The sequence below is a fragment of the Ranitomeya variabilis genome, chromosome 4 (genome assembly GCF_051348905.1).
Source record: "Ranitomeya variabilis isolate aRanVar5 chromosome 4, aRanVar5.hap1, whole genome shotgun sequence".
NCBI lineage: Eukaryota > Metazoa > Chordata > Amphibia > Anura > Dendrobatidae > Ranitomeya > Ranitomeya variabilis.
The window spans coordinates 288739855-288760710 of NC_135235.1; the positions used below are offsets into that span (position 1 = coordinate 288739855).

A 20856-nucleotide genomic window follows, 5' to 3' on the forward strand; every position below is an offset into this window, starting at 1 on the left:
AACCAGACCAAAACACCAATCACAGCAGCCTGACAAAAGCGAGAATCCAGAAGATAGTAGACGAGGGCCAGGAGAAGTATGTCAGAGACTGAAGGAACGATATTGTCACCTCACAGAAACAGATCATGTATAGGAGTCTACAGAAAGACTACAGACTGGCTCCATATGTGGAGAAACGCAAGGACCCAGAGACTGCCAGTATACTCAGTGCTCACAATCCGGCCTTCAAGTCTGGCTGGCACAGAGCAACAAGCCCAGGAAGGACAGACTGAGCCCACACTGCGACCTGGAGGATGAGACCCAACTCCTGCTACACTGCACCAAATACTCAGCAGTGAGGGACACTCACTTCAGGAGACTCTCTGACCTCTTCCCAGATTTAAACTCCATGGAGGAAGAGAAAACAGATATCCTGCTGGGGGGGGAAAGTAGAGAGTGAGGAGGAGAAAAGAAAGGGGAAAGGAAGAAAGGAGAGGCAGAAAGGAGAAGGAGAAAGGAGAGGGAGAAAGGAGAGGGAGAAAGGAGAGGGAGAAGGGAGAGGGAAAAGGGAGAGGGAAAGTGAAAAGAGAGGGAAAGGGAAAATAATTTATTTTTTGTTGTAAAGGGTGAAAGCTTCATGGAAATGGTCCCACATCTACTTGATAATCTAAAGGCAGTACTCCAAATGTAAAGAACAATTGAATGAATGGATGGATATTCATAATGTAATATTATGGAGCACATTTGGTAAACATGTCATTAAAAAAAGCGATGCTGCTCGTATTTTGTATGCCTGGCACCTTTCCGAAGAATATTAAAATGCAAGGAACATGTTTATTCCTCATTCTTCATTTAAATTGGGGAGGTTAAAAAACGGGAAACAATTCCCAGTATATATTAGGCTTAGTAATATCAAAGGCAGCTGCCATGAGCCTGTGATGGCAGTAAAGCATCCCCTGTGTAATCGCTGCAAACTCAAAGAAACACAAGTAATCTTGTAAATGACTCCTGAGGCTTTGTGATAAGCGGCCCACATCTTGCTTGTTGTTTCCGTAGCGTTACTTCTACTTTTGTCTTTCAGGATGGAATAATACCATAAGGCAGCCTTAATTAATACTTGCGGTGTCTATGGCGCTGACTTGTTGTAACCAATAGCAACCAAACACTTAGCAGCTTTGATCAGTCTGCTACATACCATTGGGTTTTTTTCGATTTCCCTTGTAAAGGTTAACTGAATGTCAATGTTACCATACAGAGAATGGCTAGTCTATTGCTTTTACGTCTAACTTTCAAAGGACCATTAAACCTAAACTCCACAACCTAAAATCCGGCCCTGCACACTGGAAACATATAAATTTGGGGGCATACATTGGGGGGTATATATTTTTCTTGACCTCATCTTAACTGTGCAGAAAAGGAGCTAACATCGATTTGAGTCTTGTAAAGATTATGTTGACAATTCTGTTGGTTGCTACTGGCAACAGACAACAAACTCGTAGTCAGACACGCCCCCAATGTATTAACTGCCTTCCTGTAAGTGTTTGCTTTTCCTACATAATATTACTGTACAGTGCCTGTTGTAAAAGCTTTAATTCCAAAATGACCACAACTCTACAAATCACTAAGTAAAATTTAGAAATAATGGGAGATTTGAGCTCTAAAAATGGCAGAACGATGGATGATTGCAGCTGCACGCTATAATCCAGACTGTACCGCTAACAATCAGCACAATAATCAATCATTCTAATATATTTAAGATATTACTTAACTTTATGTAGATTCTTTATATGTTAATCGTACACTGGTGGCCTGGTTTGATGTCTCTTTTAAAGAGGACCTATCACTTGCTATAAATACATATTTTTATTTTTTTTAATCTGGTGTATTTGCAACTATTGTCCTGAATCTGGTGTTTTTCCTTTGTTCCTGTGCCTTTCCATTCCTGAGATATGGCCCTCTCTAAATCTAGCATTGTTAGCCAAGTGGGTGGGGTCCCCTAGTATTTAGGGCAGTCTTCTTGAGAACCGCGTCCAGTTGTCTATATTAAGAGGGGGCGATATCTTGGGAATGGAGAGGCGCAGGAACAAAGTAGAAACAACACAGGATTCAGGAGAAAAGCGGCTTTTCTACCAGGGAAACAAATTATGGCAAGTGACCCATCCGCTTTAAGTATTAGATATATCATGGGTATTATCAATTAGCCATGATTTGGAGCTGTATTAAAGTTTATGTAGCAACAGTAAAGAAAAAAAAAACAAAATCGGTGCATATAATAATATAATATGGTCATATACTACACCTGTAGGAGCATATCTCCAGGCTCTATACGTCCATCTGCTGCTACAGCGCCACCTTTCATAATGGATCCAATATAAATTCCTCCATCCCCGCGGTCATTGCTTTGGCCCACAATACTGATTCCCAGGAAGTTATATTTTTCTGGTAACAAAAAAGCATAGCAAAACATTCGTAGACAAGGGATTAGGTGATCTAAGACACTTCTACTTGTAGTAATGGACATACCATAAGTCATAAGCAGCACACGTACCTGGAAATCTGTCTATTGACTGATCTACCGACAGATCATACTCCCATTATCTGGGTGACAGTCACTTAAAAGGGAACTGTACTGTCAAACTTTGCATAAATCAATAGTACATGTACATAAATAGTACTTAAGAAACTTTGTAATACATCTTATCAGCATACATTGCTTCTTTCTCCACTTATGAGCCATGTCAATTTGTCAAGCTCAAAACAATATGGACTGTCTGGATTGTGAATGTCAGGGTGCACTGCCAAGTATACTATATAACTGTATTTAGAATGGAAGGAGGAGTACGAAGCAGAGCGAAGAAACAGATGCAGAAAGATGATGCTGAGCTTTCCAACAAGTCTTTTACCTCATTCCAGAGCTGGATTCACATCCACACATATAAAATAAGCTCTGGAAGCAGATTCTCAGTGAGATCTATGTCCGGCCCATAGATCTTAAAATTTAATTTACATATTAAGAAAAATGTGGATTTCTCTGGAATAAGATATCAGATATCAAGGTATGATTTTATTCAGCTTCCTGTCACCTACATGTCCGTATAGATTGCTGGGGAGGTTATCCTATTGTCAGATTCCCTTTAAAGTGGAATCTGACAGTCTAGTGAGAGGTATCATGGTAGATATGAGAGTGCTTCGACTTACCCATATTTAGTGTGACTGTGATGATATTTAGTGACATTGTTGAATCTGTGATGCTGCTGAATGACGAGGACTGTGGAAGAAAACACAATATTGAATAAGAAGCAAAATGTACATTGTGCTAATAACATCTTTATAGGCTATGTACACCATCAAACTGATTTTTTGGGTTTATTTGCTTCCTAAATGCAAACTTAAGCAACTTTCTAAATCATCTTCATTAAAAATGTTCTAAGATTTTGCTGCTGCAGAGAATCTATAGTCCTTTATCTAGCTGATTGATCTGCAGAAATATTACAAATCCAACTGAGCTTCTGCTCCGTTCTGATGGCTGTGATGGCTCTCTCTGCTCTCACCTCCCTTCTCTTAGTGTAGTAGAAGAGAGGGGAAAGAATCTAATGTTTTATGAAGAGCATAGAAAACAGGCTACAAACAAGGAGGCAAGCCTACGGAGAGGAAATAAGTGGATTCCTGTAGCTGTGCTGATACAGTAAGTGAAGGCACAGAGGTCACAATCAGCCTATAATATATATATATTGCCACAGCCTGATACCACGATGGTACAGACAGAGCAATAGGTTGAAGCTCCTAGTTCCGAGAGCAAAACATATAGTTATTTCCAGAGCCTGTACTATCAAAGTTGTGTCCTAAATCCCCTGGGACTGTCGGCATTTCCCAGAAACAATCCCAGCATATAATCTTTATTATTTTTAGTTTTTTATCTATATATAGCGTATTTCAGAACATCCCAAAAAGGAGTGAGGTTCACCGAAGACATTGGGTGAGCGTTATTGGTGGCGTTCACGGGCAGGAATGGAGGTGAGACTTAACCTCCCTATATTGTCAACATCAGTGCTGGTAACAATATTCAACTCACCCTATCGATTTGCCTCATTTTCTGCTTCCGCCGCCTTCGTTTGTGCTTCCGTATAAGTCTTGAGGATGTGCTCTGCTCGGTGGAGCTGCTTAGCCTATAAAATACAGAAAGGGTTCACACACATTGTGGTAGGGTTCTCATACATTGTGGTAGGGTTCTCATACATTGTGGAAGGGTTCTCATACATTGTGGAAGGGTTCTCATACATTGTGGTAGGGTTCCCATACATTGTGGTAGGGTTCTCATACATTGTGGAAGGGTTCTCATACATTGTGGAAGGGTTCTCATACATTGTGGTAGGGTTCACATACATTGTGGTAGGGTTCCCATACATTGTGGTAGGGTTGTCATACATTGTGGTAGGGTTCTCATACATTGCGGTAGGGTTCACATACATTGTGGTAGGGTTCACATACATTGTGGTAGGGTTCTCATACATTGTGGTAGGGTTCTCATACATTGTGGTAGGGTTCTCATACATTGTGGAAGGGTTCTCATACATTGTGGTAGGGTTCTCATACATTGTGGAAGGGTTCTCATACATTGTGGTAGGGTTCTCATACATTGTGGAAGGGTTCTCATACATTGTGGTAGGGTTCACATACATTGTGGTAGGGTTCACATACATTGTGGTAGGGTTCTCATACATTGTGGGAGGGTTCTCATACATTGTGGTAGGGTTCTCATACATTGTGGAAGGGTTCTCATACATTGTGGTAGGGTTCTCATACATTGTGGAAGGGTTCTCATACATTGTGGGAGGGTTCACATACATTGTGGAAGGGTTCTCATACATTGTGGAAGAGTTCTCATACATTGTGGAAGGGTTCTCATACATTGTGGTAGGGTTCACATACATTGTGGGAGGGTTCACATACATTGTGGGAGGGTTCACATACATTGTGGAAGGGTTCACATACATAGTCGTAGGGTTCACATACATTGTGACTACATTAAAAGTAGAATAAGTGAGTACTTAAACTCGAATCTCAATAGGTCGGATACTTATTGACCCACAGAGCATTGACCTACAGTCAGAGAAGGTCTGAAAATATCGCATTATACACATGTCCAACATTTTCCTTGGACAGAGACAGTCAGACGATCCAGGGGAAAAACAATTGCTGCATGTCCAAGTTTAATCAAATAATCGGATTGGATTCAGCGAGGCAATTCAGCGAGTCAGAAGAAAACATAGGACTGCACTCGGATGACATCTGAGTGCAGTCAGATTTCCACAGACTGACAGAATGGAGGTGATGAAAAAATGTTTTTCTCCATCTGCTCTTGATCCGAGAGGATCGGAATGCACTCTGATCAGAGTTTCATTAGAGTGTGATTTGCATAATCATCCTGATTCTCTCAGAGGAGAGAATATACGGCTGTCTGCACCTGTACAGTTGTGTATGTAGCTCAAATCTTAACATTCTAATAATGATACTTTTTTTCTGGGAGGCAAGTTCATTTTTGTGACATAGAAAGACATAGAGATATTATATAGATATTATAGGTGCTGGAACTCATTCATCTGACCTTCCAGCATTTATTGCCTTTGTCCAATGGTTTCCATTCCATGAAATGAAAGCCTGCCTTTCTTTTACACCTCTAGGAGAGCAGGATCAAAGACATAAAGACCTACCACAATTCATGTAATCCATCTCGGCATCTCTGCTGTTAAAGACGGATTACACTTGATAACAGGCAGTGGTCATCAAGCTAGACAAAAGGGGGACATCTAGTGGCTGCCAGTGTGAACTGATTTTATTGGGGCTGAAAATGTCTTTTGGGCAAAGTACTTTGTCATTTTTTTAGTCCTTGTATTGGCTATCATTAGATATCTAATACTAGGGTCATTTTATGTGGCAGCGAGGCCTTTGGTGCCTCAGATACCCATAGCCTGAGTGCATCTGCTACCTCTGTACCCCCTATAGCTAGGCATGTGACGTGTATATATAATCATTGCTGTTCCATTAAATATTCATTCCTGACAGATGTGGTTTATTCATGTTTACGGTGAAAATTCTCCTTGGACAATGTAGCGGCTCATTGCTGGGTAGATGTGTTTGCAGAAGTCTTTCATCTTTAGCCCGGCATGTCCAAGATCTGTACCCGTGAAATTCCTCTGGTAATTAATCTGCTCTCAGGATGACAGATATTTCTCCATCGCCAGCAGCAATGATTTCATTCTTGGGAAAAGAAGGCTAAATGCTGGCGAGCTACAGACAATATCACACAGGGGAGACAGAGGTGAGATTGCTTGTTTTACACTAACATGAGCCTTACGGAGTAGTTTCCTTATGGTGTTGTCGTTTGCAGAATTGCGCTTGGTCGTTCTCAATGATGTCTGCAAATGTGCAAAATTGATCATGCCTTCTGGCCAGCAAGTTAATTATAATCAGCATTAATTTCAGGAGAAAATGTAATTTTGCAGGCGGCATTGTGAAATGAGATGCAAGTTGTGGGGGAGCCGTACACGTGCACGCTATAACAAGTTGTGCTGGGGGGGAGCCTTACACGTGCACGCTATAACAAGTTGTGGGGGAGGGGGAGCCGTACACGTGCACACTATAACAAGTTGTGGGGAAGGGGGAGCCGTACACGTGCACGCTAAAACAAGTTGTGGGGAAGGGGGAGCCGTACATGTGCACGCTATAACAAATTGTGGGGAAGGGGGAGCCGTACATGTGCACGCTATAACAAATTGTGGGGAAGGGGGAGCCGTACATGTGCACGCTATAACAAATTGTGGGGGAGCCGTACATTGCACTCTATAACAAGTAGTGGGGGAGGGGGAGCCGTACACATGCATTCTATGGCTGCGCGTAGGACTGTAAAAGGATAACGTGAATATTTGTGGAATTCGAGCGTCATTGCCAACATTTCAAACTATCAGCCATTAAAAGGGTAGGTGAAAACTTGCTCATCAATGAGGGTCTAACTGCTGGGACCCCCAGCAATCTTAGGCTCTAAAATGAGCATGTGCCGCCACCACCACTCCATTCATAGTCTATAGGACTACTGGAGAAGGTGCTGTACTTAGCTATCTCTAGCAGTCTCATGCATGCGTGGTTACCCCTCCATTCCAAAAGGGCAATTAAAAATAGCCATTTTGGAGATTGGTGGGGTCCCAGCAGTCGAAGCCCCACCAACCAGCAAGTGCTATCTTGGGGATGGGTGGTAACTTGAGACGTTGGGAATAATCATTTAAAGTGGTTGCCCACAACTTTTGACATTGAAAATGTATTTATAGGATAAGTCATCAATATCAGATTGGTAGATGTCCGACACCCAGCACCCCCACCGATCAGCTCTCATCAGCTCCTGTGGCAGTAGTAGTAGTAGTGTAGTGTACGGACAGGAACTGCACAGCTTGCCTCACATAGAAAAAGGACCACCAAGTCATCCATTTTTGGTTGTCTCTTCAACGCCAAACCAGTAATTGGGCAACTTCAGCCACAGGGCAAAATATAACTTGAGCAGGCCCTCACATGGTGCCCTTATACCTGTGAACCTCGTACTGTAAAAGAGTCCAGCGGACATGGTAAGTGCAAGCAGTGTTCTAGATGATGCAGGATCTCGGTGGGTATCAAAGGAAGTGAATGGGGGGTGGGCTGTGAAGACGGCATTCAATTTTGGGGCATATGAGGCACTGTATGGTGGTAATCTCTGTGACAAGTAACCTGTAAGGCACAAAAAGGTAACTTGCTTACAGAACGTCTGTGTAAAAAAAAAAAATAGGTAATGAGAATAAATTCCATTGGGCATTATATACTGTCCTAGATTTAATTCTGCATGCAGAGGTGTAAAGTGGGTGTAGGAGTGGCAGTCATACCAGGACTTTGAAACCTACAGGGGCCAAAAGCTCTGTTGGCCTATACAAGAAGACCACTACTACTCGTGATAGTTGGAGGCCCTACTTGAGATTTTGTAGCACACAAGTGTCACTGTCTACATGTCACATTATTGTGGGCCCTTACTTGTTACCAAAGATTTCAACATTTCTTGTCAGGACTCAAAACGTCTCGTCCATTCTTTACTTTTCCTCATTACGACGTGCTCTTCCTGTGTGATGACAGCTGTGATCTCCACTTTAACGCTGCTCTGTCTACGAGGATTTACATCAACTCATCAATTGTAACCAGTCTCTCAATTTCTAAACTCAAACCTCCAAAACAAACCCAGTGTCATCTCACATACATCCCTCCCGTGTCAGAGCCTGCAGGATTCAAGCCCCGGGGAAGGTGTCTTGATCTCTGGGTACTAAGCATGCCAGATCACAAGCGGAAAGAAGAGATGTGATGACAAGGAGGCATCTGCTGGAGAGGAGACACACCTTGACCATAGCCACCATGGCAAGTAGAGTCTAACTGTACGGTGATATCTTATCAAGTTTTGTCTTGTCTTGAAGACTTTGTTGGAAATGTTCTACTTTTCTGTCAAGCGGAGATAATGAAACATGTAATATGATATAGGCTCCATATTGTTGTTTTTATATACCGTGATAAAAATGGATTTGGTTTTTCACTAACAACCTAAACCGATCGGAACAGTTTAACAAACATTTACGTGACTTGTTCTCGGAAAAACACAAGAAAATCACAATTTCTCCTCTACAAGTCAAAATCTCTTGAAGATGTTGTCCAGTAAAAACAAACAATCGGCTGAAGGGTGACCTTCTCGCCATTACAAGATGGCACGATAGGTCAGACATTCTCTATGAAACTGCCAGGAAAAGCCGAGCACAGGTGTCGGCAGCCGCCATTGGGAATGTATGGAGCGCGGGTCAAGCATACGCACTGATGCTCCAGTCTAATGGGGGATAAAAGTTCCCCGTTCGGTCAATCAGTGTAGGACCCAGCAGTCGGACCCAACAATTCTGTGGGTAGGTGATAGCTCTGGTCCAGGAGGTAAGTAGGCAGTGTTTTTATTTTAGGATGGGCAGTGAAGCTATTAAAAAGGGGTTCTTTCGTAGTGGACATCCACTTTAAGGCTATGGTTACATTGGTGGCGCAGCAAAATCGCAGCTCCAAAATTGTTGTGTGACAGTAACACAAATGTTTTTGATCTGAGACTTGCTGTATGGTCCCTAGTGTCACCATGTACCCCCAGCCTAATAGTTCTACCATTGCATATCCAAGTACATCAGCATTTCTTTTAGTATCCCAACTCATGCAAGTTTCATTAAAGCTATGATCATAGACAGTGCTGCTAAGCAGAGCATGACTACAGTGCAAGTACGTTCCAGATACATGGCACGTAGTAGTACACATGGTATATATACACCACAGGTTGAGAGTACAGTTGGCCAACAAGATCCGCAGGACCATGGTCCAGCAGCCACATTGGAGTCACCTCTAATAACTGTCAATATCCTTGGTGATTCTTATGATTTGTAGATATGGCAAGACGTCATCAATGTAGAAAGACGCACGTATGACATCTTACTGGGCCTACTGATCAGAAGAGGCGCTGGAGATAATGGCAACTAGGAGGATTTTTGCACAGCTGTGGTCTAGCAGCCACGGACTACCAATGTGGCAGCTGCACCAGGGTTAAGCAATTGTTTTGCTCAACTCTACTTGAAAGCCTAGGTTCCAGAACCTTGGCTCAGTGTCATTCGGTGTGCAGGAAAGTCCAGACTATGAAATTCTGCACCCACCACAGAAAAAAATTAGAATAAAGTATTCCTATCAGAAAAATGACACTTTGGGTTTTAAAAAATGTGTACACTGACACCCTAGAATTAAAAAAATTAATAGATTATCATGTTGAGGTCCAACGTCTGGCAAGTGTAGTCCTACAAGGGTTCTAGAACACTGGCTCAAAGAATGCAAAGAACCCTCAAACTCAGGAATATTGTCATCGAGGAGTTCTAGACCACTGACACATTGACGTCTGAAAGTTCTAGACCATTGGACACTGACGTCTCAGAGTTCTAGACCATTGACACATTGACGTCTCAGAGTTCTAGACCATCGACGTCTCAAAGTCAATTGGACAGTGACGTCTCAGAGTTCTAGACCATTGACACATTGACGTCTCAGAGTTCTAGACCATCGACGTCTCAAAGACAATTGGACAGTGACGTCTGAGAGTTCTAGACCATTGATGTCTCAGAGTTCTAGACCATCAACACATTGACGTCTCAGAGTTCTAGACCTTTTACACATTGATGTCTCAGAGTTCTAGACCATCGATACATTGACGTCTCAGAGTTCTAGACCATCAATACATTTGATGTCTGAGAGTTCTAGAACACTGGCATATGTACATCTAAGATTTCTAGAAAACTAGATTTCTAGAACACTGGCTCAGTGATGGCTAGGAGTTCATGAATACTGGAACACAAGACATCTAGGAGTTCTTGAACACTGGCACACTTGATTAACAGCTCTAGAACATAGACAGTTTTTCTCTCAGAATACATACTACTAAAATTGGTAAAATGAAAAAAGGTCACAATTTTCTTTCCTAGCAAAGCTCTATGTAAGGGTCTCTGGTATTTACCTGCTAGTGTTGTCTTCATCAGAGTCCACAAAACTGCTGGACTCCAGCTCACTGCTCATCACGGTGGACGTGCTGTCATATCCTCCAGCTTCCCGTATACGCTCCACCTTGGGGTGGCCATTGATTCTTGGAACTGTCAGAGAAAATAAACATTGTGATGAGCAGAAGCCCCCTGGACGGCTACTATCGGCTTAGGCCAAGATAGAGTTTTTTGATCAAGAAATAAAGTTTATACTGTAGGAGAGACAAAAACAGTGCAAAGTACAGTACAAGTAACTACAAGTGACATGTAGATAAGGGCGACTGAAAAAAGAAATATTACCGTCTATCGCAATGTATGTCTTCCTTTAATCAGAGTGAAAAATGGATGGCACTGACACCAGGAGACAACAAAGCTGAGAATAGGTCAGGCCTTTAATCAGACTAATGGGTGCTGTCATTTCCAGGCTTTTTGAAGTGAGGTTCCCTGACTGATGAAGATGAAGGAACATTATCTGTCATAGCACAACCTCTGTCATCATCTACCTGTATCCGAGCTCCTGCAGGACTTCCCCTGCTTCAGCCGGCCCTAGGCTCTAGTTATATACCATGAAAGGTGGCCGAAGAGGCATTGTTGGCTGTCAACGCATTAAACTGTCAAATCAGGCTTTCTTTTATCAATTTTATTTGGATTGAGAGTTTTTTGCCAAATTTTTGTTTACATAATACCGCCATATAGTGACAAGCTGGTAATATTGTCATGTGCTACACAAATAACACCACCATGACTCTGCCATCAATTCAGTTCCTAAACAATATAACTACATGCTTATGAGTAACTAGCTGAAGAGCCCAGCGTTGCCCGGGCATAGTAAGTAACTGTGGTTAGTTACAACAAATTATAACGATTATCCTCCATCTCATAGTCCCGTGCCCATATACAGTGGGGCAAAAAAGTAGTTAGTCAGTCAGCAATAGTGCAAGTTCCACCACTTAAAAAGATGAGAGGAGTCTGTAATTTACATCATAGGTAGACCTCAACTATGGGAGACAAACTGAGAATAAAAAATCCAGAAAATCACATTGTCTGTTTTTTTATCATTTTATTTGCATATTATGGTGGAAAATAAGTATTTGGTCAGAAACAAAATTTCATCTCAATACTTTGTAATATATCCTTTGTTGGCAATGACAGAGGTCAAACGTTTTCTGTAAGTCTTCACAAGGTTGCCACACACTGTTGTTGGTATGTTGGCCCATTCCTCCATGCAGATCTCCTCTAGAGCAGTGATGTTTTTGGCTTTTCGCTTGGCAACACGGACTTTCAACTCCCTCCAAAGGTTTTCTATAGGGTTGAGATCTGGAGACTGGCTAGGCCACTTCAGGACCTTGAAATGCTTCTTACGAAGCCACTCCTTCGTTGCCCTGGCGGTGTGCTTTGGATCATTGTCATGTTGAAAGACCCAGGCACGTTTCATCTTCAATGCCCTTGCTGATGGAAGGAGGTTTGCACTCAAAATCTCACGATACATGGCCCCATTCATTCTTTCATGTACCCGGATCAGTCGTCCTGGCCCCTTTGCAGAGAAACAGCCCCAAAGCATGATGTTTCCACCACCATGCTTTACAGTAGGTATGGTGTTTGATGGATGCAACTCAGTATTCTTTTTCCTCCAAACACGACAAGTTGTGTTTCTACCAAACAGTTCCAGTTTGGTTTCATCAGACCATAGTACATTCTCCCAAAACTCCTCTGGATCATCCAAATGCTCTCTAGCAAACTTCAGACGGGCCCGGACATGTACTGGCTTAAGCAGTGGGACACGTCTGGCACTGCAGGATCTGAGTCCATGGTGGCGTAGTGTGTTACTTATGGTAGGCCTTGTTACATTGGTCCCAGCTCTCTGCAGTTCATTCACTAGGTCCCCTTGTGTGGTTCTGGGATTTTTGCTCACCGTTCTTGTGATCATTCTGACCCCACGGGGTGGATTTTTGCTTGGAGTCCCAGATCGAGGGAGATTATCAGTGGCCTTGAATGTCTTCCATTTTCTAATTATTGCTCCCACTGTTGATTTCTTCACTCCAAGCTGGTTGGCTATTGCAGATTCAGTCTTCCCAGCCTGGTGCAGGGCTACAATTTTGTTTCTGGTGTCCTTTGACAGCTCTTTGGTCTTCACCATAGTGGAGTTTGGAGTCAGACTGTTTGAGGGTGTGCACAGGTGTCTTTTTATACTGATAACAAGTTTAAACAGGTGCCATTACTACAGGTAATGAGTGGAGGAAAGAGGAGACTCTTAAAGAAGAAGTTACAGGTCTGTGAGAGCCAGAAATCTTGATTGTTTGTTTCTGACCAAATACTTATTTTCCACCATAATATGCAAATAAAATGATAAAAAAACAGACAATGTGATTTTCTGGATTTTTTTTTCTCAGTTTGTCTCCCATAGTTGAGGTCTACCTATGATGTAAATTACAGACGCCTCTCATCTTTTTAAGTGGTGGAACTTGCACTATTGCTGACTGACTAAATACTTTTTTGCCCCACTGTATCCATCATAGATATCCTCCATCTCATAGTCCTGGGCCCATATAACCATCATACATAAACTAAATCCCATAGGCCCATGCATATATGCCCATCATACACATCCTCCATCCCATAGTCCCGTGCCCATATACCCATCATACACATCCTCCATCCCATAGTCCCGTGCCCATATACCCATCATACATATCCTTCATCCCATAGTCCCGTGCCCATATACCCATCACACATCCTCCATTCCATAGTCTTGTGCCCATATTCCCGTCATACATATCCTCCATCCCATAGTCCCGTGCCCATATACCCATCACACATCCTCCATTCCATAGTCCCGTGCCCATATTCCCATCATACATATTCTCCATCCCATAGTCCCGTGTCCATATTCCCATCACACATATCCTCCATCCCATAGTCCCGTGCCCATATACCCATCACACATACTCCATCCCATAGTTCCGTGCCCATATACCCATTATGACATAATCTTCGCCATGGCAACCTATTATGACATCATTGTCACCATGGCAACCATTATGACATAACCATTACAACCTATTATGACATCGTCGCCATAGCAACCATTATGACATCATCCTCGCCATGGCAACCTATTATGGCATCATCGTCATCATGGCAACCATTATGACATAATCTTCGCCATGGCAACCTATTATGACATCATCGCCACCATGGCAACCTATTATGACATCGTCGCCATGGCAACCATTATGACATCATCGTCAGTACACACACATACACTTGTTTTTTTATATACATATAGATACTGGATGGTTGCAGTTTGATCATGACTTTCTCACCCTCTTGGAGCCCCTATGAAAAGGGGGCCCTGGACAATTGCCCACTTTGTCATTCTTATCCCTCCATGGCTAATGTGCTGTATATTCAGTATTATGTAGGTTCTGGATGTACAGATAGAATACCTTAACACGGAATAATAATATAGTCTTCTGAACGAGACCTCGCAGTCCCCATTTTTTATTTCCCCATCTATAGAATTGTTTACCTTAATATACAAAGTGGGAGCAGTTGAAAAATTACATATATTTTAAAGGGGGTTGTCTACTTTTAAAAAAACATTAAAGGAGTGTTCCGATTGAAACAAGTTATCACCTATCCATAACTTTTATATCGGTGTGGGTTTGACCACTGATCACCAAAATGGGGAACTTTTATCTCTTCCCGGCCTTTTGGATAAGATCAAGTGTAACATAGTTAGAAAAGTCAGCTATTGACTGGGCTGCCTGAGTAAAATGATAAAAAGCACACTGGTCGGAAGCTTCGGGGTATATGTCGGGTGGCTTATATAGTCATCCGGTAGGCGAATCTGGTCCCCAGGATCGAAGCCATAGACTGAGTAGCCCAATTCTGCTTCATTCATTCCCTATAGGACTGCAGGGTCGCTGTATTCGGCTTTCTCGGGCAGCCCCGTACAGAATGAGTAGAGCGGGTGGGTCAATCAAGCGCCCTACCGATCCATTCTAAAGAGAATAAAAATGCCTGTTTTGCTGAGGGTCCCAGCGTTCAGACCCACACCAATCTTAAATTGATCACCCAACCCATGGATTGGTGACAACATCTCCCAGTTGGAATACCCCATTAATATAGGGGGTCTTCTTTATATTATTCTCATGCTCGGGGCAGAGAGGAAAGCAGTTATATAGAGTTTCTCTCTCTGCAGGAGCTGTTCTGTCCTATAATACACATTGCCTACTGTTTTCAATAAGTCAGTGTAATGCTTATTATCCCCTGTGGAGGCGCTGCAGCGAAAATGTGCACTTCCTTCTAGGTTTCCCCACAGATTACAGCCGATTAATGGTGGACTTAAGAAGCTCAAAAGGTCCCTTTGACACAAATGAGAAAAACAATACTATGAATGACCCGTAACAGTGGGGGGCCCTATTGGAAATTTTACATTGGGGCCCATGAGCTTCAGGTTACACCCCTGCATACAAGTATTTTATCGTCTAGGTGTTCCACTTGAATTGTGATATAATGATGCCGCTAATCCCTAATTATAGCCGGTCACAGCCCGGAGCAACGTTCCAAAGAATGCGGCGTGGAAGAGTTTTCTATACATAATACATAACAAATCATCATTTCTCGCCTTTCAGTCCTATCCCTTGACAGGGCGTATACTGGAAGGTAAACACGTCCATTCCTTACAGGAGACATCTTACACGGTGTACCAGGCCCAGCATGTAACAGGCTTAGGAGGAGGCTTTATCTTCAGATCCTTGTTTGGACGCAGAACTCCAAAATGACTTTCAATCCTAAATGGAAAACTGCTCTAAAATGAAATCTGATCGGCCCTCTACGCTTTTCATCTTCACTCCCGGATTCAATTTCTTTACCTCGGCAAAACTCCTCCGTATCTGAGAATGCATGACGGACACATTAGATAAATATGGGTCCATCCCACTGATTTCAAAAAGACTGGATGACTAATTATTTGTCTTTTGGGACCACACGACTGTTCCCTTATGTAAAAGGTCAGGGGCGATTAGGATCAGGCAGATGGATTTCAACTGCCTGATCCTTCTGCTCTCGAGAAGATAAGCTAGAGGAGTCTTACAGCCGATGACTCCCCTAACACATGCATGCTCTGTCATTACGAGCGGACATGTGTATGATGGATCAGGAGAGACCGATCTTAGTCACATCTCATCAAAGCGTTTACATCAGAGGTAGTACACTTTAGGAGCATTCCCCGATGCAGGAACAAGCCCTTTGAAATACAGCCTGTGTCTACATATCGGGAGGGCATCAGATGTGAACAGAAAATTACCTATTCTCAGGCGTGGACCGGCCGACAGGAGAACTGTTGTGAATTTGCTTTTTGGCTCCCTCTAGTGGTTACTAGTGATTTGACTCTGGATATGTCAGTCATCCCTTGTATGCTCACCTGGGCCGTTAGTTCAGGGGTGTTGCTATATAAGCTCCCTGGACCTTCAGTTCCATGCCTGGCAACGTTGTAATCAGAGCTAATCTGTTGTGCTCTTGTCTACTGATCCTGGTTCCTGCTAGATTAAGCTAAGTCTGCTTTCTTGCTTTTTGTTATTTGTTTTTGTTTGCATTTTTGTCCAGCTTGTACTTAATCTGTATCCTGTCCTTGCTGGAAGCTCTAGGGAGCTGGTGTTCTCCCCCCAGGCCGTTAGACGGTTCGGGGGTTCTTGAATTTCCAGCGTGAATGTTTGATAGGGTTTTTGTTGACCATATAAGTTATCTTACTACATTCTGCTATTAGTAAGCGGGCCTCTCTTTGCTAAACCTAGTTCATTTCTATGTTTGTCATTTCCTCTTACCTCACCGTTATTATTTGTGGGGGGCTTGTATCCTACTTTTGGGGTCCTTTCTCTGGAGGCAAGAGAGGTCTTTGTTTTCCTCTTCTAGGGGTAGTTAGTTCTCCGGCTGGCGCGAGACATCTAGCGACCAACGTAGGCATGTTCCCCGGCTACTTCTAGTGTTGGCGTTAGGAGTAGAAATATGGTCAACCTAGTTACCACTGCCCTATGAGCTGGATTTTTGTACTTTGCATACTTACCTATTTCTCTGAGACCCTCGCCATTGGGGTCATAACAGTTTGCCAGGCCAGTATTAAATGTTAAATGCATTGCAGAAGCGGGATTATAAGAAAGAAAATTCTGAGGTTTTTTTTTTTTCTCTCTCTCATTTTTTTTTCTTTTCCCCTTTACCTCTGAGTAGCTCAAGCTTGCTGCAGACATGAATGTCCAGACCTTGATTACAAGTGTGGACCAGCTTGCTGCTCGTGTGCAGGGCATACAAGATTATGTTACCAGAAATCCTATGTCAGAACCTAAGATACCGATTCCTGAATTGTTTTTCGGAGACCGATTTAAGTTTAGAAATTTCAGGAATAATTGTAAATTATTTTTGTCCCTGAGACCCTGTTCATCTGGAGACTCCGTTCAGCAAGTGAAAATTGTTATGTCTTTTTTACGGGGCGACCCTCAGGATTGGGCCTTCTCGCTGGCGCCAGGAGATCCGGCATTGGCGGATATTGATGCGTTTTTTCTGGCGCTCGGTTTACTTTATGAGGAACCCAATCTTGAGATTCAGGCAGAAAAAGCCTTGCTGGCTATGTCTCAGGGCCAGGACGAGGCTGAAGTGTATTGCCAAAAATTTCGGAAATGGTCCGTGCTGACTCAGTGGAACGAGTGTGCACTGGCCGCAAATTTTAGAAATGGCCTTTCTGAAGCCATTAAGAATGTGATGGTGGGTTTCCCTATTCCCACAGGTCTAAATGATTCCATGGCCCTGGCTATTCAAATTGACCGGCGGTTGCGGGAGCGCAAAACCGCAAATTCCCTTATGGTGTTGTCTGAACAGGCACCTGATTTAAGGTAATGTGATAGAAAAACCGCAAATTCACCTATGGTGCTGTCTGAACAAACACCTGATTTAATGCAATGTGATAGAATCCTGACTAGAAATGAGCGGAAAATTCATAGACGCCAGAATGGCTTGTGTTACTACTGTGGTGATTCTACACATGTTATCTCAGCATGCTCTAAACGTCTAACTAAGGTTGTTAGTCCTGTCACCGTTGGTAATTTGCAACCTAAATTTATTCTATCTGTAACTTTGATTTGTTCACTGTCATCTTATCCTGCCATGGCGTTTGTAGATTCAGGTGCTGCCCTGAGTCTTATGGATCTGTCATTTGCCAAGCGCTGTGGTTTGGTTCTTGAGCCATTAGAAAATCCAATCCCTCTTAGGGGTATTGATGCTACGCCGTTGGCAGAAAATAAACCGCAGTTTTGGACACAGGTTACCATGTGTATATACGTTTTCTTGTTTTGCATAAAATGCATGAATGCATTGGTTGTTTTGGGGTTGCCATGGTTGCAGACCCATAATCCAGTCTTGGATTGGAAGGCCATGTCAGTGTCAAGTTGGGGATGCCGTGGAAATCATGGGGATTCCCTGCCCGTGTCTATTGCTTCTTCTACGCCTTCGGAAGTTCCGGAGTATTTGTCTGATTATCAGGATGTTTTCAGCGAGTCTAAGTCCAGTGCACTGCCTCCTCATAGGGAGTGTGACTGCGCAATAGAGTTGGTTCCAGGCAGTAAGTTTCCTAAGGGAAGATTATTTAACCTGTCGGTACCTGAACATACCGCTATGCGTTCATATATTAGAGAGTCTCTGGAGAAGGGGCATATCCGTCCTTCTTCTTCCCCTCTTGGTGCGGGATTCTTTTTTGTGGCCAAAAAGGACGGATCTTTGAGGCCTTGTATTGACTATCGGCTCTTAAATAAGATCACTGTCAAATTTCAGTATCCTTTGCCGCTGTTGTCAGACTTGTTTGCCCGGATTAAAGGTGCCAAGTGGTTCACCAAGATAGATCTTCGTGGTGCGTACAACCTTGTGCGCATTAAGCAAGGAGGTGAATGGAAAACCGCATTCAATACGCCCGAAGGTCATTTTGAGTACTTGGTGATGCCTTTTGGGCTCTCTAATGCGCCTTCAGTTTTTCAGTCCTTTATGCATGACATTTTCCGGAAGTATCTGGATAAATTTTTGATCGTTCATCTGGACGATATTCTGGTTTTTTCTGATGATTGGGACTCGCATGTAGAACAGGTCAGGATGGTTTTCAAGATTTTGCGTGAAAATTCTTTGTTTGTTAAAGGCTCAAAGTGTCTCTTTGGTGTACAGAAGGTTCCCTTTTTAGGGTTCATTTTTTCCCCTTCTGCTGTGGAGATGGACCCAGTCAAGGTCCGAGCTATTCATGATTGGACTCAGCCCTCGTCAGTTAAGAGTCTTCAGAAGTTCTTGGGTTTTGCTAACTTTTACCGTCGTTTCATCGCTAATTTTTCTAGCGTTGTTAAACCTTTGACGGATATGACCAAGAAAGGCTCTGATGTAGCTAACTGGGCTCCTACAGCCGTGGAGGCTTTCCAGGAGTTGAAACGCCGGTTTACTTCGGCGCCTGTTTTGTGCCAGCCTGATGTCTCACTGCCCTTTCAGGTTGAGGTGGATGCTTCGGAGATTGGGGCAGGGGCCGTTTTGTCTCAGAGAGGTCCTGGTTGCTCTACTATGAGACCTTGTGCCTTTTTCTCTAGGAAGTTTTTCGCCTGCAGAGCGAAATTATGATGTGGGCAATCGGGAGTTGTTGGCCATGAAGTGGGCATTTGAGGAGTGGCGTCATTGGCTCGAGGGTGCTAAGCATCGTGTGGTGGTTTTGACTGATCACAAAAATCTGATGTATCTCGAGTCTGCTAAACGCCTGAATCCTAGACAGGCCCGCTGGTCATTGTTTTTCTCCCGTTTTGACTTTGTGGTCTCGTATTTACCAGGTTCGAAGAATGTGAAGGCCGATGCTCTGTCTAGGAGCTTTGTGCCTGATGCTCCTGGAGTCGCTGAACCTGTGGGTATTCTTAAGGAAGGAGTTATCTTGTCAGCTATTTCTCCGGATCTGCGACGTGTGTTGCAGAGATTTCAGGCTGGTAGGCCTGACTCTTGTCCACCTGACAGATTGTTTGTGCCTGCTAGGTGGACCAGTAGAGTCATTTCCGAGGTTCATTCCTCGGTGTTGGCAGGGCACCCGGGAATTTTTGGCACCAGGGATCTGGTGGCCAGGTCCTTTTGGTGGCCGTCCTTGTCTAGGGATGTGCGGTCTTTTGTGCAGTCCTGTGGGACTTGTGCTCGAGCTAAGCCTTGCTGTTCTCGTGCCAGCGGGTTGCTCTTGCCCTTGCCTGTCCCGAAGAGACCTTGGACACACATCTCTATGGATTTCATTTCTGATCTTCCGGTGTCTCGGGGCATGTCTGTCATCTGGGTGATATGTGATCGTTTCTCCAAGATGGTCCATTTGGTTCCTTTGCCTAAGCTGCCTTCCTCTTCCGATCTGGTTCCTGTGTTCTTCCAGAACGTGGTCCGTTTACACGGCATTCCTGAGAATATTGTGTCGGACAGAGGATCCCAGTTTGTTTCCAGGTTCTGGCGATCCTTTTGTGGTAGGATGGGCATTGATTTGTCGTTTTCGTCCGCCTTTCATCCACAGACTAATGGACAAACGGAGCGAACTAATCAGACTCTGGAGGCTTATTTGAGGTGTTTTGTCTCTTCTGATCAGGATGATTGGGTGACCTTCTTGCCGTTGGCTGAATTTGCCCTTAATAATCGGGCTAGTTCCGCCACCTTGGTTTCGCCATTTTTCTGCAACTCTGGTTTCCACCCTCGTTTTTCCTCGGGACATGTGGAGCCTTCTGACTGTCCTGGGGTGGATTCTGTGGTAGATAGGTTGCAGCAGATCTGGAATCATGTGGTGGACAACTTGAAGTTGTCACAGGAGAAGGCTCAGCGTTTTGCCAACCGCCGCCACGGTGTGGGTCCCCGACTTCGTGTTGGGGATTTGGTATGGCTGTCTTCTCGATTTGTTCCTATGAAGGTCTCCTCTCCCAAATTTAAGCCTCGCTTCATTGGTCCGTACAAGATATTGGAAATCCTTAATCCTGTGTCCTTTCGCCTGGATCTTCCGGTGTCGTTTGCCATTCACAACGTATTTCATAGGTCCTTGTTGCGGCGGTACGTTGTGCCTGTGGTTCCTTCTGCTGAGCCTCCTGCTCCGGTGTTGGTTGAGGGCGAGTTGGAGTACGTGGTGGAGAAGATCTTAGATTCTCGTCTCTCCAGGCGGAGGCTTCAGTACCTGGTCAAGTGGAAGGGCTATGGTCAGGAGGATAATTCCTGGGTGGTCGCCTCTGATGTGCATGCGGCCGATTTAGTTCGG

General features: G+C 43.7%; 1 protein-coding gene across 5 annotated transcripts in view; it reads right to left on the bottom strand.

Moving 5' to 3' along the window:
* Window positions 1–20856, bottom strand: part of DVL1 (dishevelled segment polarity protein 1) — a 186186-nt gene that overhangs the window by 25872 nt on the left and 139458 nt on the right. For all 5 annotated transcript variants that reach the window (XM_077250132.1, XM_077250133.1, XM_077250134.1 and 2 more), the window contains 4 exons: window positions 10559–10691; window positions 4052–4145; window positions 3178–3247; window positions 2279–2418 (listed from right to left, as the gene is read on the bottom strand). In XM_077250132.1, the coding sequence (XP_077106247.1) occupies window positions 2279–2418; window positions 3178–3247; window positions 4052–4145; window positions 10559–10691 (437 nt within the window). The remainder of the gene's footprint in view (window positions 1–2278; window positions 2419–3177; window positions 3248–4051; window positions 4146–10558; window positions 10692–20856) is intronic.